Source organism: Globicephala melas, chromosome 18 (genome assembly GCF_963455315.2).
Source record: "Globicephala melas chromosome 18, mGloMel1.2, whole genome shotgun sequence".
Taxonomy (NCBI): Eukaryota; Metazoa; Chordata; class Mammalia; order Artiodactyla; family Delphinidae; genus Globicephala; species Globicephala melas.
Genome location: NC_083331.1, coordinates 50670524 through 50694220, shown reverse-complemented (window position 1 = coordinate 50694220; position 23697 = coordinate 50670524). Strand labels below are relative to the sequence as shown.

Genomic DNA, 23697 nt, shown 5'->3' with positions numbered 1-23697 from the left:
GATAACTAACAGTTAGCAGTTTGTTGGTAATTATGCTTATTGGTAATTGACTTTACCTGTGTTGAAATTTCAGCCTTTCAGTATTAGATTAAGTTAAATTATTTTACTTGATTTATCTATCATCCTATTTACCAAGTTTGTGTTATTTGTTTTAAAGTTGATCAAAATTTTAGGACCTAGCTCGTGTATCAAAAGCCTTGCTCATCAACCTCAGGCCTATTGATATAGTTCAGCTGCTGTTTATGACACAAATTCTTCTGTTGCTGTTGAAACCCCCGAAAGTAGTGTGGTTACTACTTTTTGATAAAGTCGGAACTTTAATTTTTTTATGTTATTAGTCTTCCAGATAATACTTTTCTTACATATATATTCTTAGGTGCCAATAGTATTCATTTACAGATTTTATTTCAGTGGTGTTTGTGATCATTTTTAGTTTGTTTTTTAGATTAGACAGTTGATTGATATATAAGTTCTCTGAGACTTGTATTAACTTTACAAGTGGAGTGCTTGTTCAGTGGGATTTTTAAGTAGAACTCTTCAAGTCATCAGAACTCCTGGGTGATTGTGTCAGTGTTCTTATCTTTATATTCCTTCTGTGATTGTATCAATGTTCTTATCTTTATATTCCTTCTCAGCGCTCTGTTTCAAGGAAAACTAAGCTCAAATAATGTTGCCTATTTTTCCTTCTTTCTTTTTCCCCTAAATGTCAAATCAAAATTCCATGATTGTGAGCTGTCGATGGGGTGAGTTACGTCCTGGTTTGCCTGGGACAGTCCCATCTTATGCCTACTGTTCGGACGTATTTCTTACAGTGCCCCCTTTTGCTCTCAGTAGAGAGTCTCATTTGGATAATAAGTTATATAGTTAGCATAGCTATATAGCATGGTGGTTGAATATGTGGGTTCTGAAGTTAGACTTTGGTTCATATCCTGGCTTCTTAAGTTTTACTTGGAGCATAACCACTCTGAACCTCAGTTTCCCTACCTTTAAAATGAAGATTACAACTGTACCTACGTTAAGTAGGGATGAGGATTAAGTGACTTGCATGCAAATGCCTGACCTATACTAAGCCCTGGGTAAATGGTGATGATGGCGATGGTGATGATGAGGATGCTAGTGGTGGCGTGGCGGTGGGCTGTTTAGTAAACTTCTGTTCTCTTTGGATTTGATTCTTTTCCAGCTCTGGCCTCTACTTGATTGCTTTTCTCGCAACGTTGGGATGCTCATCACAAAATTTTGATTATTATTAATAAAACCCCCTACATCTTCTGTAGAATAAAATGATTCTATTTTGATAGAAACAAATCAGTTTCCCATAGTCACAAATTAGAATGTAAAAACAAGTTTATTATAGTCTCTCCAGTTTCAAAGTGATTGAGAAGTTATTGCTATTGATTTTTAAGCCTCGGAAACCATTAAGTTTTCTTGATTTGACATGTCAAATCCAGTAGTAGCTGATCTTCCAATACTACCTTAAAGTCTCCTTTTAAATTAAAATATTATATGAAGCACATGGAAAACATAAGTAAGAAAAAATATCAATGTAATTCTCATCCAAAGATAACCACTATAGAATTTTGGTATACTTTCTTAAAGATTTTCCACGCATACTTTTTTGTTTAGACATTTTACATCATTTCATACTGTGATATATATCGGTGTACTGTTTTTTCCCCTTAATAATTATATCGTAAGTTTTTTGTGCCTTATTGCAATACCATATTGAACTAATACAGGAATTTAGGTTAAAGGTGTTTTCCACAAGGCTATCCTTTAATTAAATTATTACTTTTATTTATTTCATCGGTATCTTCTAATTGAGTTTTATACATTTCCAGTTATATCACTGACTGAATCTTTTTTTAAATATATAAGTTTATTTATTTATTTATTTATTGGCTGTGTTGGGTCTTCATTGCTGCATGCAGGCTTTTGCTAGTTGCGGCGAGTGGGAGCTATTCTTTGTTGCAGTGTGTAGGCTTCTCATTGTGGTGACTTCGCTTCTCTTTTTTGGGGCACGGCCTCTAGGCGCGCAGCTTCAGTAGTTGTGGCTCGCAGGCTCTAGAGCACAGGCTCAGTAGTTGTGGTGCACGGGCTTAGTTGCTCCGCGGCATGTGGGATCTTCTTGGACCAGGGCTCAAACCGATGTCTCCGTATTGGCAGTCGGATACTTAACCACTGCTCCACCAGGAAGTCCCTCACTGACTGAATCTTATATTTCATATATTTGCTTAATGTTATATTATGTACGTTTTTAAAATTTTTCTAGCAGTTTTTTCCTTGCCCTCCCATTCTCTTTTACCAAGCAAATGAGGTTTAGTCTAACAAGTATATTTCTGTATCTTACTCCATTAAAATATAATCATGTGCAGATATCTATACATATGTGAGCGTGTAGGCATATGTTTATTTACAGAAGGGATATTGTATTAAATATACAGTTGTTTGCAACACCTTTTTCACATTTTACAGTAAAACATGAACACATACTAGTGAATATGGATCTATCACATTCTATTTAATAGCTACATAACATTTCATAATATGTCTGTACCACAGTTTTTTCAGCCATTATTTTGTTGATGGTCATTAAGGTTATTTTCACGGTTTTGTGGATTTTGCTATAATAATATATTCTTAAACTTGTAGCCATATGTAGTGGAATTTTTGTTTATATAATAGAGCTTCCCAGAAATAGCATATTTGGGCCAGAGAGTGTGTATGTTTTAAATTTTAACAGATATTTCAAATTTTTAAAACATGTTATAGGAATTTATCTTCCTAAGACTAACGTATGAGAGTGGTGTTTTCCTGTAGCACCACCTTTATTAGGTATTATTTTTAATTTTTGCAAAACGGTGAGCGATGTTATGTGCTTGCTAATTTAAATAGCACAGAAGTACGTTTTCTTTATAAATCTTGTTTTAATGGCTGAATATTATTCCAGTGAGAAAATATACCATAGTTTTTTATTAACTGTTCTTCTTTTTGGATTGTTTTAATTTTTCATTACAATTAATAAGGTTATAATAACACCTTTGAGCTGAAATCTTTTAAAAAATATTTCAGTTTTCCTTAGGACAGATTTCTGTTTGCATAATTACTGGGCCAAAGGATAATAATAATTTTTAGGTTCTTGAAATGTATCACCAGTAACTTTCTGAAAGTAACTCCATACTTTCCCACCCTCAAGTTTTGCCAGCTGCCCCTCCAGTGTGCTAAGTTTTGTCATAGCACACCGTCATAATTTCTTCTTGAGTTTTATGTAAACTTTCCCTCAACCATTAGACTGTGAGCTTCTTGAATCAGAGATGGGGTCTTGTTTATCCAAGTGTTCCTAGAACCTTGCATGGTGCCTGAAATTGGTCAGTAGTTAATATGTGCTTGTTGACTAACTGAAAACATTTCATGGACTTCTCATCGCCTCTACAATGAAGTGTAATGGTATCAAAAGACATTAATTATCTCTTTTGTATATTCATCTCCAAACTCATTTCCCACTACTTTCTGCCTCATAACCTTATACTCCATCCATTTCAGCTGTGTGTGTGTGTGTGTGTGTGTGTGTGTGTTTTTTTTTTCCTCTCATCCCATTTATTAAAGAAACAGTAAGAAAAGATACACTGCAGGAAAACACCAGCCGTCCTTTCGCATCAGGCTGAACGAAGCACAGTGATTTCTCCCCTTCATTCCCCCCACCCCCACCCCAATTCACATAACCCCATCCACATCAGTTTAGTTTTGAGGTTCTTTGATTGGGAGTACCAGTGGAGAGGGAGTGGGGTGAGCAGTGGAGCCTTGATCCTGGCTTCCTCTAAGTAAGTCCCAGGAGAAGGGGACTGCAGGCCCAGTCAGGCAAGCAGAAATTGTATTTGGTGGCTCTCTGAAGTGGTTGCACTTCCCTGTTCTGTGTTCCAGCCCCCAGGGGAAGGTATGGCAGTAGAGGGTGGCCAGGTCAGTGCTGCTGAAGCGTGGTCCACTCACCAACGCAACACTTCTAGAGAGCAGTGAGCTGATTCTCCAGTGGTGAGCAGGGGACCGCATATGAATTGGGACCTGCAGGCCAATGTATCCCTGAGGAAAAGTCCACAAGAACAATTCAAGGAACTAGTAAGAAACAAGGGGCAGAAAGCTGTGGGACAGAAGCACAGCAGGCTTCTGGAAGGCTGGGGATCATTCCCACCTGCCAAAGTCCATGTCCCACAGATAACATTTTACCTTCAGTCAAGAAAGACACGGGGGGCGGGGGGGGGGAAAGGCTCATTTGAACTTGAACCCCAGCTGTGTACTTCAGACTGTAGCTCCATATCTACCCTTTCACCCAAAACACAGCTCCTGCTCAGAACCACAGTGTCTGGAAACCAAGGTGGTCCTGGAGAGGAAATGGTGCCTAAGGGGGTAACATTCCATTTGGGTACATTGCAGCCATTGGAGCCCCTGGTCTGGGGAAAGCAGCTGGGTTTGTTCCAGGGAGGCTCCCCACTCTAGGAAATGGGACCAAAGTCTTGCTTGCAGGGCCATTCATCCTTGGAAAGGAAGCTGGGTTTAGACCCAGGGTCCCAGTTGACTTTGCGAAAGGAGCTGGGTTGATACCCACAGGGCCTGCTGGTGAAGAGCCTAGGGAGCTGACCTGGGGGAATTAACCTGACCAGGGCCTAATGGGCCAGTAGACCTTGGGAAGGTAGCTGGGCTTGGACCCTGTAAACCATTGGCCCCTGGGAAGTTAGCTGGGTTGGAGCCTAGTGGCCCAGAGGCTCTTGGGAAAATTGCCGGACTTGAGCCCTGGAGGCCAGCAGACCTCTGGAAGTCAACTGGGTTTGAAGCCAATGTGTTAGAAGACAGAGAGAAAGCAGCTGGGTTCAATCCCCGTGAACCTGTCCCCCTTGGAAAAGGATTAGCATTTACTCCCATGGGGCCAGCGGGCCTTGAAAAATGAGCTGAATTAGGGCCAATGGGGCCAGGAGCCCTCGACATAGGGGATGGAATTGGCCCTGGAAGGCCAGTTCCCCAAGAGCCAGGACCCGAGTTTGGGCCTGTGGGGCCAGGTGTGCTGGCCATGGAAGATGGGCTTGTGCCCACGTTTCCAGAAGCTTATGAGAAAGAAGCTGAATTTGCTCCTAAAAGACCAGCTGCTCTCAGAATGGGGGCAAGATCTGGGCTTTGAGGTCCAACCATTCTTAAGACCAGATCCTGTGCCCAAGAGGCCACCCGCTCTGGTGTCCAAATTAGGGCTTGGGCCCAGGCCACCTGCCCTTGGATTAGGCCCAAGGCCTGGACCCAGGCCACTTGATCTTGGGTTGGGCCCAAGGCCAGGGCCTGGAAACATACCTTGGGGCAGGGTTTGTACCTACAAATCCTGATCTCAGGTTGGGACTTGGTCCGGGGCCCAGGCCAACATGTCTAGGATTGGGAGGACCATTCCCAGACGTCAACAGGACACCTGTTCTCAGGTTGGGTCCAGATCCAGGGCCCATGGGGCTACCACTTCTGGAGTCAGGACCTGTTCCCAGAAGACCATCTGGCCTTGGGTTGGGCATAGGACCTGGCCCTGGGAGACTCCGTAGCCTTGGGTTAGACAGGCCCTGGGCCTGGAAGAGCCCCTGCTCTAGGATTTAGAGCTGACCCTGGGCTTGGGCCCAAGAGACCACCCGGCCTTGGGAAGGAAACTGCACCTGTGCCAGTGGGATTCATCCCTCTTGGAGAAGACGCCATGCTTGGGTCACGAGCACCAGCAGGGAAAGGTGCTGGATTTGAAGCCAGTGAACCTGATGAAGTTGGAAAAGGAGGTGGGTTCCTTGGAAATGGGGCCAAATTTCCACCAAGAGAACCTGTTGCCATAAGGAAGGGATCTGAGTTCATACCCAGTGGGTGGCCTGTGTTTAAAACAGGACCCCCTTGTGGTCCCAGGGAACTATCCATCTGTCCTCGAGGTGGCAGCGAAGCATGAGTCCAAGGAGTTGGCTGCTCTCTAGGAAAATCTGGGGTTCTTTCATACTTTCTTGGGGACGTTGGTGATAATGGGCTTGGGGCGAGTTTTGAAAAGGATCTTGTTTTTGATGAGTGCTGTCACCAGGTACGGGATGCCATTCTCGCAGCCAAGATCATCACAGTCTTGCTCCCCTCCAGGAGTGTGTCTAACAAGGACGGCAAAGGGTTTCTCCAGGTGGATGATTTTCCCATACAGGATATGATGCCCCACGATCAGCACAGGGATTCCCTCAGTGGTGCAGGTCTCCCAGGAGGTTTCCAGCTAACCCAGTGCTGTAGCGAGCCTCGATCTCCCCCTGTAGCTCCATCAGCACCCATTCTGCCAGGCCTCCAGCCCCAGCACTGGAAATAACTATCTGCACCATGAGCTTTTCGTCTTTAGAAAGCAACTGAAAATAAGCTGCAATGGCCGCCGCCGAGCGCAGCGCCGCACAGCCAACGGGTGACAACCAATCCTCTTGCCGCTGTTGCCATCGCCGCCGTGAGCACTTGTGTGTGTTTTTAATGACCATACAGTAATGTTGTTTATGTCTTCATGCTTTTATAAATCCTATTCCTTTTACCTGGAATGCCCTCTCTTCTCTTCTTTCTCTCTTGGCAAACTTTTTCTCATTTTTTGAAATCTTTTTCTTTTTGGCTGCGTTGGGTCTTCGTTGCTGTGCGCAGGCTTTCGCTAGTTGTGGCGAGCGGGGGCTACTCTTCATTGTGGTGCATTGCGGTGGCTTCTCGTTGCAGAGGACACGCTCTAGGCACACAGGCTTCAGTAATTCTGGCCTGCGGGCTCAGCAGTTGTGGCTCGCAGGCTTCAGAGCACAGGCTCCGTAGTTGTGGTGCACGGGCTTAGTTGCTCCACGGCATGTGGGATCTTCCTGGACCCGGGCGCGAACCCGTGTCCCCTGCATTGGCAGGCAGATTCTTAACCACTGCACCACCAGGGAAGTCCCTCTTTGAAACCTCTTTGATTCACTCAAGTTGATTTGATCACTTTTCATTCTTCAGGATATGATGTGTATAGATTTACTTTATAGTATTTATTAGAACATATTGCAATTCTTTGTTTTTATTCTGTCTTCCCTGGTAGACTGAATTTGAATGAGATCTGTGTCTTTGTCATTATATCTATGATACCTAGCATCTGTTACATTAAAGATAATCAAAAATGTTTGGTGAATAAATGAGTGACTTAACTATGTAAGAAAAATTATTTTAGTCCATGGGATACAAGAGTATTTTAGAACCTGGTAAATTGATATTATAAATGGTAACTTAAGTTGAGCTCGAGTGATGTACTTTCTATGTGTGATTGCCAGTGGGCCTTCTGTATTTATGTATAGAAACGACTCTGAAAAGATTGAATTTATGAGAAGCTAAATTACTCTGAATATTATGGGTATAATATTTTTATGGAAAGACATAATATTTCAGGCAGACCACAGAAATTAGAAAATGGTAATACAGCTTAATATTATTGTTATTTTAATATTTACAATTCTTTTGTATAGTTGGAAAGTGTCTTACACTTTTTAGAGTGATTTATGTTATCTGCTTTAGTAAATCAATTGAAAAATAGGGCATGTTGAAGAAATGACATGTGTTCATATTTGAAATGTATCTCATTTTATTATATTTTAAAGATGAAGCTTAGTTTATATAATCTTAGTTTGAAAATGATTGATACTGCGTTACTGGAAAATAATATTTAATTCTTCTATTAACATTAAATTAGCATGTTTCTACCTGTAGTAATCATAGAATATGTTATTGTTGGTTTTTCATAGAATTGATGCTGCTTGTGTTTTTTTCTATATCTAGAGACATAATTTAAATATATTTTTTTCTACCCATTTTTTAATGTTTAATGCAGGGTACTTTGGTATTTAATATGACATTTGTCAAATTTTATTACAGAGCAGTAGTTTCATTTTGTCGCATTGTTAGAAAAATTAGTTAAGCTGAAGATCTATAGAGAATCACAGAAATTTAATTAAAAATGTTCAATGCATATATACTGTCAATTTCCTTTTCAAATACTGTAACTTAACTGTCAAATTTAGTGTTTTGAAATTTGTAAGCATTTTTGATATTGCTAAAACTCAAGGAAGCTGTGGTGCTGTTCTATAAGAAAAGAACTAAAATTTTAAGGCATAATTTAAAGTTTTCCTTTCAAGCTAAACAGTAATGGGGAAAACAGTTTTTAAATTTTATTGAAATTAATTTGGCTACAGATTTTTTTCTTAAATACTGTATAAGTAGAAATGACTGTAATCTGTGTCAGTGTATATTTATGTATATATGTATACATACATAGAGGAGCTTCAGCAAGAAATTGTTTTATGAGAGAACCGTTAATGTTCTAAAAATGTTACTGGGTTTAGAGTCCCCTCTTCATCATCAGTATGAAATTCAGCTTATCCTTGTGCCTGATTTTGTGTATGTGGTTAAAATTATAAAGTTAGATTTATCTTTTTCAGTAAATCAAATCAAATATAGCTTATACAATTCTGTCTTTATAAAGCAGTGATTTTATATATATATACATGTATATGTGTGTGTATGTTGTATGTATGTATGTATGTATATGTGTGTATAAATGTGTATGTATATAAATATGTATATCTCAGATCATAGGAACTTTTTGTTTTTGACCACCTTGTTTTCTTACCTCTATGACAGAATGTAGTTGTCAGTAACATCTTGGTTTTGTATCAAGATTGATGTGGATATTAAATCTTGAAGACCTTGTTAAAATCTAATCATTAATTTAAAACTTTGTTGGTGTTTGGTATTTTAAAAGGAAAGATATTTGTTTTAATGGATGTGTGGTTTACCAAGTTTGAATATATATGATATTAAAAGATTTGTAAGATAATTTGATTTATTCTATTTGAACTCTCTGATTATCTATTTGAGACTATTAGTAACTACCTAATAATTTTATAAGTATAAAAGATCAGAATTTTTACTTTATTAACTATATTTAAGATAATAAAACTTGTGTGTAGAATGGTGAGTAGGTTGTGGTTGGGAGTGGGAGGTTAACGGGGGGGATTTGGGAGAAAAGTATCATGTCCAAAACTTTAATTTCCATGCTTTTTAGTTTGAATTATTTTTGTTCATTGTAGTGTTTTCATTTTGTGAGCTTTTCTATGCACATACAAAATGTTTCTCCTCAGGCCCCCTTGTATTTGCTGGTCCTATTTTTATGAACCATCGAGAACAGGCTCTAGCCAGACTCAGATCCCATCCAGCACAGCTAAAGCATAAACGGGACAAGCACAAAGGTATTTGGTCTTCCTTATCAACTAGGTGGGATACTTTCCCAATTTCTTCCACTTATTTGAATTTTGTCTCTGGGAAAATGCACAAACCTAATTCTTCTACTTTGCTTCTATCATTATTATATAGCCTGAGGAGAAAGAACATGCTGAAAGTGTACTGTTTGTCAATAAGTGTCAATCTTATTTTATTGTATTTTTTTGGTTAACTTTAATAAAAAGAAGACATTTTACAGTATATCTTTTTCTTTTCCATTTCTTTTCAAATTTCCTAAAGTTAAGGGAAGGTGGAAAAAATAATTATTGCTCTCTATTTTATATACTTTATTATCTGCTCTTAGATCACTGCCATCTGGCATTTTGCAGTCCTTTTCTCTTTTTTTAGTTCTGTTTATTTGCTTTAGAATTAACAGAATTGCTAAATTCAGTGTATAAAGTAATAATGAGTTGACTGCTACCGTGCTTCCACTGTTTTAATATAAAAGTTTATATTCACAATACACATGATTTGTTTGATATTTGATATATTCCTAAAGTAAGATTATTTTTCCTTAAACCACAGATTATGGGTCAACTAAGATCAGGAAAGAATTTAATGCAGAGAACTTATAAATTTATGTATAAATTCTGCCTTGAATCCTGGCATGGGAACCAAGCACTCTTTGAGTAATACAACTGAGACTTACTATTTTCTTGAATGCCTGAAATAAAACCTGCAAAATAGAAGATTTTAAAATCACATATTCCATGCAAATTAATCTTACTAATGTTTTATCTTTTTTTGGGGCTGCAAAACTGTTATAGATTAATTTTATTTTTAAACTTTCATATGCCATATATTATAATCAACTTTATTTTTCTTTGCCTGTTTCAATCTATCAGTTTGTCACTCAAAGCAAAAATGCAAAACAAAACAGACAAAACCCCCTGTTTTTAGTAAAAACACAAATAGAGCACTACTCAAGTTATATTCTGCAGAAATAAAAATTGAGAATATTTTAAGTCTAATGTGATTAACCATAGTAAAATTTGTGATTGCTTTATTTACTGGGTGCTCTAACAATGCCATTAATATTTAAATCTAAGAAATAATATTTGGGGTGTGCTATGTAAATTATTTTCATTATTGCTAGAATCTCTGATCTCACATTTTCTACTATGCCAGTATTAGAACAGATTTTATCAAGTGTCTTTTTCTTGCCAATTATTTGAAAGTGGAGTTCTTCCAATACTTTACCGGAGGTTAACTATTCACATTTCAATAAACAGTTTTAAAACTTCTTCAGCTCCATGTTAGTATCTTATAGACAGTCATCTTTGTTTTTTTCCAGAATTTTAAAATGAAATGCTAAAGAAAACCAAGGTTCCAAATTTAAAACAGACTTTTTACGATGTCACACTGATTAGCTCTAGAAATTACTCAACAATAGCGAGCCTTACTTCCATCTTGTCTGCCACAGGGTAACCTCTTTGGAAGGACTTACTTTGTAGTATTACAGTATAAGGCCATTTTTCTTTTAATCATCGGATTGTATGGTTTTATAGAGTGGAATAGTTTCATCTCTTTACCACCAAAATGAATTTAAAGTGTAAGTAATACTTTATCAGATGGTGTCCCATCTTATCTAGAGTATTAACTTACCACTCACTGTACATCCACAGATTCACTTTTCGTGACTCCCTTTGCATTCGCTGTTCCTGTCATTTAATCCCCTTGCCAGTCACTGCTTTTACTCCTGCTGCATATAGTCATAGTCTTTTAATAAATTATTTTTCCTACGTACATTTTTTTCTCTTTTGTATTACCATGTTTATCTTGCACTGACAAATTCACTGTATTAATTGCTGTGTTCTATCTTACATTTAATTATGCTGGTGGTACACATTGTAGGATAGTAATGATTTAAATTTTCTAGACTATGACGTTTTTGTAGGGGTGTGTGGAGGGTAAGAACTGTGGATTTATTGCTAACAGGAGTGAGTTCTAAAATGGAAAGTTGGAAAGCTTCTGGCTGATTGGAAAGAATTCAGAGAAGGTCATGGAATCTATCCTATACAGGCAAATTTTGACCGGAGGCAAAATAGTGTATAAGATGGAATCAATTATGTATAACATATAATCCATATAACATATAGTATTTAAAGAATTTAATGTAGACTGTATTTTAAACAGTTATTTGAATTAACATTTGTTTGAACTATTCAGTGCCTTACATAGAAAAAAAAGATTTTAATGTACTACTCTTAGTTAGGAACATTTGAATTATTCTGGAGATAGTCTTAAAGTGACTGATGTGAAAATCTGAAAGCGCAGTCAAAAACATCTGTGTGTATTTTACACCTGCTTTCTGTAAAGAAACTGTGGTGTAATGGAAATACAGCCTTTGGAATTAGGCCTCAGTTTTAATCCTATTTTTCATTTACTAGAACTGTGTGGCCGTTCATAAATTTCTTAATCTCTTTGGTTTCAGTTTCCTTCTTTTAAAAATAGGAATGATAATTCCTAACTGAATATGTTGATATGAAGATTAAATTAAGACGTGTGTGTGTGTGTGTATGTATATACTTTGCAAATAAAAATTCTCCATGAATACTAGCTTGAATTCTTTGAATTGAATTCCTTGCATCCTCTTTTAGAATTATCTTAAAGGTACAAAATTTGAGATTTGTTAAATGTGTAATTAATTTATTTTTTAAAAAAATTTAAGATGTCAGCCATTTGGTGGTGGTAAAATGTGTGAGCCTTATTTTTGATCAATTTCTAAAACTGCTCTACCATTTATTACTTTGGGCTGGCTACTTAACCCCTCTAAAGCCTTGGTTTCCCCAACTGCAAAATGGAATAACAATAGTCTTATCATCGGATTATTGTATTGATTAAGGAGAGCAACAATAGTGAATATTGACTGAACACTTTTCATACATTATTGCACTTAGTTCTCATAAGTATCTTTTGAGGTAATATACCATTATTCCTATCTTATAGATGGGAAAAAACTAAAACTCAAAAAGATCCAGTGTCCAGTTATCGTAAAACTAGCAAATAGTAGAGCCAGGATTCCAATCCAAGTCTCTTAGGCTCCAGTGCCCAAAAGTACTATCCACTGTGCTATTTAAATTTTCAGTGTTTAGCACAGAGGTGTTTAGCAAATTGTAATTACTACTGCTTTGCTGTTTTATTTTCGTGATTTCGTTCAAAGTACTCACTGTGTTCTGTGATACATTCAGTGATATGCATGCTTATAAGATTACCCAAAAAGTATAGATTTAAATAAAAATTAAAAGTTAGAGTCCTTTAGTTACTGAATCCTCTTTTCTGTGTGTGTACACAAATATGCCTAAATAATGTATATATACATATACTACTTTAGTTACGTATCTGTCAAAACTTTATAGCTATCACAGTTTCAATATCATATGATACATGTATGAACATACTCATATTAGGGAAAAATACAGATATACCTAAATGGCCAATTATAAGAATATTTAAGCCTAACTTTCCTAAAAATGTGAGATTAATTTTATTGCTGCTCATTGACATTTTACTGAGTAATGAGCTTGAGGAGAATTTATCTTGCTGAATTTCACTTGCTAGTTCTTGAATTTACACTAGATTCTTGACTATTTATTAGGTATCTTTTTTCTTTGATAAACTTTTGTAAATTTCTAGATTACTAGAATTGTACTTAATTTTTTGAACTGACATAAAATTCCAGATACAGATGTATATTTAAAAAATTCTGTCACTGCTGCTACTAGTGATCAAGAACCTTATCCCTGTTTTTTCTTATAATAACAATATTTTCACCATCTATAATAATTGAAAAATTATTTTATATAGATAAAGGTTTGTTTAGATGCACTTGAACAAAATGTTTCTAGTATTATTTTTTACCTCTAAATAATAGCTAGTACTCTTTTAATCACTATGATTTTAATCAGTAAATTACTAGGCTTTTTTTTCCTCCTTCCCTGATGCTTTGTCTCTATTGTGGGCTTTGTATCTATATTTAATCTCTGATTCGAGGGAGAGGGCAGAATGCCAGATTCAAAGGTAAAAGCTTTAACTAGGCATCAATACATTTATATAAACTGAAATTAAGGTGTAGCATTGAATTTAGTTAGGTCTGGCACAATCAAATGAACACAATTTGTTTTCTATATTAAATCAGATTTGGTTTTAATAATTAGATATTTTTACCAATTGAGATAAAGCTGTAAAATTTTTATATATCTGTCATCTTATTTAAATAGTCTTTGGAAGATACTTATTCCTTTATGGGTAGGCCCTTGTTTATACTTAACCATTTCACTGCCTTTCCAAGATGAGGAGTCTTTGAACTAAGAGTATATTGCATTTTGGATGGAGTAAAACTAAATGTTGTGATTTTTTTTTTTTTTTAGCCCATCCATTCTTGCAGATTTAATTTGGCAAACCCACATTAGATAATTTAGCAAAAGAAGAATCATATTCTTTTTCCTTTTATAGTAAAACCTCTCACTAATTCAAAATTTATGGTACTTCAGATACAGTATTTGTGATCTTTTTTGAGTAAAAAATTCAAAATAACTTCTTCCTCTGAATTTTCAGGGTCATACTTATAAGGGGAAACCTGTCTAAAATCACTAGCTTTTCAAACCAAGGGCTCAAGAAATGAAGGATTCCTTCAACGTGCCTTCAGCCTCTGGGTCCAGCAATTAATTCTTGTATGTTAAAGGACTTTTATGTTTATGGTACATTTTTTATGTAATATAGGCCTATTTTGAATTATAATGTAGGTAACCACATTTTATTTATTGTATCAATAGCATTTAGTTTAATCTATAATCTGTACTGCTTGAAGGTAATAAAACTGAACTTTTACTTAAACATTCTATAATTAAGACCTTTTCAGTAAGTAATATAGGCCAACCCATTCTGTGTTATTCCGAATTAGTGAGGTTTTACTGTCCTAATGTTGTAAAGAGTTTAAAACTTTTTGAAATGCTAGAGTCATTTAGTTATAGAAATGGAACTCATAATTTAGGCCAATTTTGTCTTACCTGGATAGTACTAAAGGTTAGAAACATTAGATAGAAAAAGAAAGGATAATGTGAACATGAAATGATTTGATGTTATTCTGCTTAGTATTCTAAAATGGGTAATGAAAATACAGAATTTTTAAAAAATGTGTGTAGATCCACATGTGTATCTGCATATTATACACACTTGTTTAGATTTACTATATCACAAAGCAATTAGCTTAGACTAGCTGACCTGAAATTCCATCCAGATTTACATTTATTTCATGTGTAAGGAATTTGAATCTTGATGACATAGAGGTCGTATTTTAGTTGATGTATAGTATTAGACTAGGAAAAGTAAGTTGCCTTTCTTATTTACACATTCCAAAGTAAAGTTGTTAAATTCTGGAATGTGTTTTTAAAATTTTATGGTTAAAATGCCAGAATATTCAAAGTCAAATGTAGAAACCAGGGTTGGAGGGAGGGCCTTAAAGCAAGCTTATGGTAGGAAATTATGAAAAGAAGGGAGGAGGAAAGAAGGAATAAAAGCAGAGGGTTTGGTTCAGAGTTGTGTTTGGGGGCCAGAAGAAGACCGCAGAGCAGACTGGCTGAGGGTCAAGGTGGGACAGACAAAATGAACGACAGGAAACCATTGAACTGCAATACATTGGGTAAAGCTATTTGGTCTTTAGAAATTTTTTAAAGTTCAATTGAGTTTTAGCAATACTGGCGGACAGAGTAGCCTTTCTAGATGTGTTTGGGAAATCTAAGTCATTTGCGAGTCAGCTAGAAATTTTTTTAAAATGGCTAGCACTAACAATATCACTAAGTTTAAAACAATTGTTAAATGACTTTGCATGCAGTTATTTTTATGTAAACTAAATTTTCCCATATAAACTATTACATTTAGAATTTTGTTATTTCTATAACTTAATGACCCATTTACGTTACATAACTGATTAGATTAATAGGCTTTATCTGTAACCAGACCTTATCTGTGTTTTTACTGATTTAGTGATATTTGCAAACAGAAGTATATAGTATATCTTTTCAAAATTGCTTCTTTGCAGGTAGATTCTTGATCTATCACTTCTAACAGCTACAGATTCTTCTTGCTTGTTCCTTTTAACATTTTCTCTTGTTTTTCCATAGTAAACTGATTTTAAATTTTATTTTGAAGATGAATAATGGCTTAATTACAAATTATAACACTTACAGATGGAAGTGGAGAACGAGGAGAAAAGGATGCAAGTAAAATCACAACATATCCTCCAGGCTCTGTGCGATTTGACTGTGAGCTCCGGGCAGTACAAGTCAGCTGTGGATTTCACCATTCAGGTAGCGGCTGGAACTTTAGGGTATAACTGCATTTTTACAATCGTGCTAAATAACCTATTTGTTTAGTTTTGACACATGTAGTCTGTTAACTGTGTTTAAAAGCTATAGTGTGACAGTATCTCTCAAATCTATGAAAGCATATTTATTACAGAATCTCTTTTAAGCTATAAAATGATTGTCTAGAGATCTGACTTCTCTTTTTTTTTTTAACATCTTTATTGGAGTATAATAGCTTTACAATGTTATGTTAGTTTCTGCTGGATAGCAAAGTGAATCAGCTATATGTATACATATATCCCCATATCCCCTCCCTCTTGTGTCTCCCTCTCACCCTCCCTATTCCACCCCTTTAGGTGGTCACAAAGCACCGAGCTGATCTCCCTGTGCCATGTGGCTGCTTCCCACTAGCCATCTATTTTACATTTGGTAGTGTATATATGTCAGTGCTACTCTCTCACTTCGTCCCAGCTTACCCTTCCCACCCTGTGTCCTCAAGTCCATTCTCTACATCTGCAGCTTTATTCCTGTCCTGCCCCTAGGTTCATCAGAACCATTCTTTTTTTTTTTTAGATTCCATATATATGTGTTAGCATACAGTATTTGTTTTTCCCTTTCTGACGTACTTCACTCTGGATGACAGACTCTAGGTCCATCCACCTCACTACAAATAGTTCAATTTTGTTTCTTTTTATGGCTGAGTAATATTCCATTGTATACATGTGCTACATCTTCTTTACCTGTTCATCTGTCGATGGACACTTAGGTTGCTTCCATGTCCTGGCTATTGTAAATAGTGCTGCAATGAACATTGTGGTACATGTAGAGATCTGACTTCTAATCTGTCTTCTGATGGACTTATTTTATAATTCAGTTCATGAAATTCCTGAAGGTAAAATAATCCCTGAAGTCCCTTTGAACTCTACAGTTCTGTGATTTTTATAATCTGGTCACAAACTTTGTTACTGTTCAGTGAGAGATGTGCATCAACAAATTTCTGTATTTTTTTAAAAAGTAGAAATTTCAATTCCTAGTAAATAATTAACATTTGGATTTATAGCTTAGGTTGTACTCTTCAACCTAAACATAAAAAATGTTACATTCTTTCTTTTGATACTCAATATATTTCCTTATTTGATAAGACATTGACAAATACTAAAGTTCTGACAGACACATTGATGTTGTACATATCTGTGCAGAGCTCAAACCCATCTACCTATATAATTATCCTAGATATGAGTGAACATTTTGTATGTAGTTACTCATTATAAAAAGACTTTACAGTTGACCCAAACCAATGTTTTATTAAATATTAATGTTATTAAATGGCATTTATAAGAATTTTAAAGTGTACATTATGAAAACATTATACGTTTTTATAACCTACAAAAATATTTTACAGAACTGAAATTGTATTTATTTCTCATTAAATATAAATTTGTCGATGCTTCACTTGCCTACTTTTAATGGCTCTACTAATTTTAAACAGTGAAAATTGCACTGCCTTCAGTATAGTTGTGATGGAAATATGAAATGCATACAATGAAAAAATAAAGCTCTGGATTTTGGTTTCAGTGGTTTTAATGGAGAATGGCGATGTCTACACATTTGGGTACGGGCAGCATGGGCAGCTCGGACATGGAGATGTCAATTCCAGGTACTTTAACTTTTTGTGTGAAGATGCTGAGTGTGTTTTTTTTTCTCTTTCTTCTTTCCTTTCTTTCCTTTTTTCTTTCTAAATATATATTTCTACACTTGAAAAAGTATTTATACCAGTGTTTTGCAAACTGTGGCCCATAAATTATTGGTTATTCTTGATTTTGTGGTTGAGTGCTTTTGTGGGGATAGATGATTTTGTAGTTTCGGGAGAAAAATTGATTTACATTTTATACATTTAAAATGTAAGAGTGATTATGATTATCATGAAATCTTACTGCATTCTTAAGAATTAATATCTTTTTAAAGGCTGTTCATGGCAATGGATAAGACAGTGACTATCCCCAAATGGCATTTTAACAGATCAGCAATAGATTTATTCATATTCCTTGATGTTATCGTTTTTAAATTTTGGTCTAATATTAACATGAAGTCATTGAAGCTTTTTCATAATTTTCAAACAAAATCTAATGGTCACTGAGAGAAACTGTTTTGACTTATCCAGAATAGTGAAGAACTAATTGTGGTAGAGACTACTAGACATTTTTAATATCCATTCTTCCCTACTTCATTTGGTAATAGAGTTTTAGTTGGTGACATGACCATGAAGCCAGAGACTTCATTTTCCCGCCTCCATTGCAGCAAGATATGGCCGAGTAAACTAAAGTGAGATGTGCAGCTTTGGGATCATGCTGTTAAAGGGGAGGGGGATACCCTTCCATTTCTCCCTCTTCCCTCCCAGCTTGCTGCCTGGAGTCCATGCCTGGCGGCAGGAGCTGGAAAAGTCATCATAGCGATCATAAGTTGGAAACTATGTATTGAGAATGGCAGAGCCACAAGATAGAAATAGTCTGGGTCCCCGACACCATGGAAGTGCCACATCAGCTCCTTATAATTGGGTGCTTAGCTGAAAGAGAAATAAACTTCTGTCTTCTTTAATTCCCTGTTACTTGGCTTTCATTACAGCAGCTGATTCCATTTCTGCTTAATACAGTGAGAGTGCTTTTGGTCAAAAGTATAGAAAAATCCATCTTTGTTAGCTCAGGTCTTCCAAGAAGAAGATGCTAAGATACGATTAGATGTGCAAAGGGTCTATTGGTAGAAAACTGCTGTGAAAGATAAAAGGGAAAAGAGTAGGAATAGGCCCGATGTAGATCTGACCCCTGTGAAAGGAAAGAAGGAGGAAGAATGGGGTAGGAAGAGTTAGGTTACAGTGCAGTTCTGATTGAGTTTTAGCCAGGCCAGTGGGGTGCCCTCAAGCCAAGGTTGCCTTTGGCAGAGTCCCAAATTGGGCAGGATGGGCCAGCACGCATACCTTCACAGTGCTCAGTCCCAGGCTGGTAGCTTCCCAGGGGAAGAATGGCCTCGTGGACCCAAAGGAACAGCATCTGAGGCTGTTAGTCATTTATGTTCCCTGCAGCAGGTGGTCTTCAAGATCTGAGTGGTCTACGTGTGTGGCTGCCCCACCACTGAAACCAGGTTTATTTATAAGTCTGGGGATATATAGGGCAGCTTCAGGCTAGACTTGACTCACCAATTCAGTTTACCTCAGAACCTCCTTTCTTTTTGTCTCTCTATTCTTGCCTGATTCTTCCTATAGTCACAAGATACCTGCCAGAAGCAATTGGAACTATATGGTTTCTCATTCACATACAGTGAATCACTCCAGTCATTAAATAAAATCCATAATTTTCACTTTATTCTGAAATCACTTCATTACTGTGGCAGGGATGATGCCATTTACATGGTAAAGACCAGTGATTCTTAATCCTGCCTGCACAGTAGAATTACTTGGGGAACTTGAAAAATGCCATGCCTGGACCCTAAATCTAGACTTTTTACGAGGTGTGTGTTGGGAGATGGGCGTTGGGGGTGGGAGATGGAGGCAGCAAGGGTTGGATAGGATGCCAGCATCAGTTCTTTCCTAAAAGCTCTCCACAGTCTACTGTGCATCTGGGATTAAGAAACGCTATCCATCCCTAAAAGGCAGGGTCAGGTCCATTTGCAGTGCACAGAAAATGAAGGTGAAAGGAGTGTCCTTAGTTACTTCGATGACCGTTGTTATTGATGAAAAGAGATGATTTGAGACACCATTGAGTTGAACTTCTCACTAAAAACACAAGTGCAACATACGTTTGACACTTGTTAACATGTTTATAAAACTATCACAATCTTAAGGACAACTATTGTGCTTGGAAAGAGAGCAAAAGGTCTTTGACAGATTACTGTATCAGATGTCACCAGGTATGGCATTTGTATGTCGGACATTGGGAATTTCAGAATATCAGTGGCTTTGCAGGGTTGAGCAATTACTGTCACAGGTATTAGAAGGCAGCAGGTACTTTGCAGGGTTGGGTGATTACTGTCACAGGTATTAGAAGGCAGCAGGTACTTTGCGTCGCAATTGAACAACATCACTCATATGCAGAGACTGAGACAGGGCTTGTAATATGCATGGAGAAGAATTTGGAAACTTTTTGTTCTGTTTCTCATGGAAGACTCGTGACACAGAAGAGAATTTATTATTATCATCATTATCACCATTATTGCTGCTGTTATTTAGCTGGAGATTATTTTGTGAGTCATGACATAACCTGGGAAAGGTGCATTACAGTTAGACATGATGGAGCATCAGTCACGTGTGCCGCAAGGGGGCCACTTTCTCACAAATCAGACTCTGTACTTGTATATCACTCCACAGAAAAGATTTAGCAAATATATGTGCTTCCTGGTCTTGACTGAGTGGGAGGGAAATAGTGGAAATCATATCTATAATCAAATCACAGCCCTAAGGTGCCTGCACAGTGTGAAGAACGAACAGCGTAAGCACAAGTCCTGCCACCCCACGTTGAGGTGTAACGGCTGAAGAACGGGAAGGATCTCAAGGCAGCTTTTAAGTGAAGAGGCTGCTATTACCTAAAAGCATTGCCTCCTGGTCCTGATGGTCAGCCAGGGGGCATCATACCTTGACTTGCAGTGACTCGCTCAGGTGACAGTATCATGGCAATATGCTAAGTATTTTTAATAGTTTCGAATATATCTTCATGAAGTGGGATAGCTTCTAATGTTGAAAATTAAATAATTAGGGTTTTTTAAGGAGATTAAACTCTGGTGGGATTTCTTTGAACCGCCCAAAGTTGTTCTTTTCCAGCATGTGAATTTTCACTCCTGGTTCCATTGATTGAGTTGTAACTGGAAGGCTGATTCCATGGTGGTGGGGAGCTCCAGGCTGGGTAATGCAGTGAAATAACGCCTACACACTGTGCCTAGTGGATTAAACGGAAACCAGCCAGAACCGTCTGTGCCGTGAACACTCCGGTTACCCTGTTTGTCTGGATCTGTCTGGGACTTGGAAGGCAGGAGTCAGGAACTGTTATGAATTCCAAAAGGAATTGACCATGTGTATGGAGGAACAGTCCCCGGAGGAACAAAGCCTCAATAGCATACATATTAACTAACTACCACGAAGCAAAACATTTATAGATATTTAGTTGAAATAAAGTTGGAAGGTACTTTTTTTTTAAGTTTCTAGTAATCAAGCACTTTAACTGAAATTTATTGTATAGCACACATTAATAATGTGTGATTAATGTAAGATAAATATTGTAATGTGCATGTGCTAAAGGTAGAAACATGTTATTGGTATTCTCTTTATTTAATGCAGTGTCTTGCCAGGATGACTGAGTCTGATTATATCACTTGGTGCCCATGTTACCTTGACCACATTACTTAACTTTCCTGTGTCTCAGTTTCTTCCTTTTGAATGGGAATAAGTATCTTTCTCTCAGAAGGTTGTTGTTCAGTGAGATGATAGGTGTTTTTTACTTAGCACAGGGCCTAGCCTGTAGTGAATGCTCAGTAAATGTTGGCTGTTACTGTTGCTGCTTTTAAAAGTGAATGTCAAAAAGCTTCTGAGGGCTGTAATACATTCACTCATGACATGAGTCTACCAACCCTCTTTTTCGTTTATTTTCTTCAGTATGCTCTTAAATCCCTGAATTCCAAATTCTTTTACTCTTTTCAGTAAACTTAAACCTGGATGTTGGGAAAGGGACTATAGTGTTTAGATGCTTTTATTCTCCTTTTTTCAGTAGAATTTGGATAATTCTTATAATGTTTCTGAGTTTCATCTTTTTCTTGCTGTATCCTCCTTCTGCATTAATATGCTACACAGTCATGGTGTCTGGAACCATTTAGACAAGGTTCATATCTTTGATTCATCTCTTACCAGCTATGTGACTAATTTACTAAGCCTTAGTTTAAATGTCCCATAGCATTGTTAAAGAATTAATATAGTGTCTGTAAAATGCCTGGCATGCATACACATACACATATAATTTTTGTTTTCTGTTCTTCCTGTGTTTACCAAATAATTTAATAAATGGGCTCTAGTATCATGAAAAGAGTTTATTAGAAGAATTGCCACTAACTCTGGGAGAATTCTTTTTAAAGGGCTTCAGATCTACCCATAGAGTTATTTTGATAACCAGTGGTACATTTTATTTGAAAATGCTTTGTAAACTGCAGACAAGTAAACAGTTTTAGGTACTGTTTACTTGTCTGCAGTTTAATCCTTTGTTTGAATCCTTTGTTTGAATCGAACTGGACATTTCTATGAGGACATTAGTTTGCCATACAGCCCTTTGACCTGGTAATTGTTTATTGCCAAAGCTCCCAGTACCTCAGATTTGAGAACCACTTAACTTTCACTGCTGTTCCTAGCCATATTATTGTATCCTCAAGTACAAACTACTCTTTTGAGGCAGGGCCATTCTGCTCTCCTCCCCTTTGGTTACTACCTACCTGTGTTTTAGTCACTGCCTTTCATTCACTGAAAATTTAGTATCTGGCTCACAGTGTTTTCCCAATCTGAGTCTTGTCACACACTCATGAATGGTCCCATACAATACAGTTACCTTGACACCGTGAGTTAGATCTAGTGAACTTTACTTCCACATTCATGGTGGTCATTCCCAGGACCCATTATGAATCTAGCATAGCTCCAACTCTGAATTTTTAAGTTTAAACAACCCATGATCTGATGACAATTTCTTCTTCTGTTACTTAGCATTACTTTACTTGGTCTTTGACTTTATCAGTACTTCACATTCTCTAGAGCCCTCTACTTTCTTAGTGTCTATCGCCTGTTTCAGTTTTTTTCCGACCCACGTTAGAGACTGTCATTCATTCTCTTCACCTGTACTCTTACCATTATCCTCAGTTTTCTCACCCTCTTGGGTCTTGATGCTAAGGCATGGCAAAACTTCAGGCGTGAATCGGTCTACCTATATTTTCTATGTCTAACTTAGGCTTCCGGAAGAAAATAAATCACCATACTTATACAGATTGTTATGATTTGTAGATTGGACCAATCCTTCTACAATAGGCAGTGATCCTCCTGGTTTGTAGTTTTGAACTGTTTGATTTAAGACCTTTTGAGAATGTGATGAAAGACATAGGCTGTCTCTTCAGAAAACAGACATAAGAATATACACTTAAAAGTTGGCTTCCAGATTTAGAAGATTCACAGATCTCCTGAAGTTCACTTTCAGACTTCCTAGAAGTCATTTGGATCTGGGTTAAAAACTTCTGGTCTAGGTTTTTATTTTTTCCATTCACCACCGTACCCTTTCCGTAATCTTTAAATTCTCTCCTCACCCATTTCCTCTTCCTCTCAGCACATGACCTCTGTTCACATCACAGCAAAAATAAAAACATTAGGTGGGAAATTCTTCAGTCCAGCAACTCTGCCAACCTGCCTGCGTCCATTACTACTTCTTTCCTCCTTCTTCATGTTACACTGAAAGAGGGGCCTGTTCTTGTCTATGCTGTGAAACCTCTGCCTTTTCCATAGGGATCCAGTTCTGTTTCTTGTCTCCCCTCTGAACCATATGTCCTTATCTTTACTCTTTTAAACTTCTGCAAATTCTTAAAAAGGACAGAGCTTCCCCTTCAGCTCCATTTTCCCTCTAGCTGTTGGTTCTCCTTTTTCCCTTTTGTGCTGAGGTTTTTGAAGGGATTTTGCATTAGTCTCTGACCCCACTGTTAACTCTTCCTTTGCTACATAGTGTTGTGCCTACTCCACCAAAGAGACTTCCTTCTTGCAAAATCAGGTGGTCATTTGTATCTGTCTCTAGAGCATTCAGCATGTACATTATTTCCCTATTCTTGAAATGACTGTCTACATACCACATTTTTCCAGAGTTCATTCTTTGTTATGTCCTAGATTTTATGAGCTCTTCTTCTTCCTCTGTCCATACCTAAATGTTAGAGAGACTTACAATGAAAACTATCTTTTCTCTCTTCGTCTTCCTAGCTGTCATTCATTCTCATAGCTTAAGTGAATGTTACCACCATCTACCTTGTTACTTAAGCAGAAAACCTTCATTGCCCCATGTCAGTCATTGCCGGAGTCTAGTCAGTTCTGTTCCTTACA

At 37.1% G+C, this 23697-nt stretch overlaps 1 protein-coding gene and 1 pseudogene across 1 annotated transcript in view; one reads left to right on the top strand and one right to left on the bottom strand.

The window, feature by feature from the left end:
* MYCBP2 (MYC binding protein 2) overlaps positions 1-23697 on the top strand; it is a 273476-nt gene that overhangs the window by 91452 nt on the left and 158327 nt on the right. Inside the window, exons 18-20 of the mRNA XM_030838623.3 lie at positions 9162-9269; positions 15489-15608; positions 17181-17262. Of these exons, the coding sequence (XP_030694483.1) occupies positions 9162-9269; positions 15489-15608; positions 17181-17262 (310 nt within the window). The remainder of the gene's footprint in view (positions 1-9161; positions 9270-15488; positions 15609-17180; positions 17263-23697) is intronic.
* On the bottom strand, positions 5990-6387 carry LOC115843042 (chromosome transmission fidelity protein 8 homolog pseudogene; annotated as a pseudogene).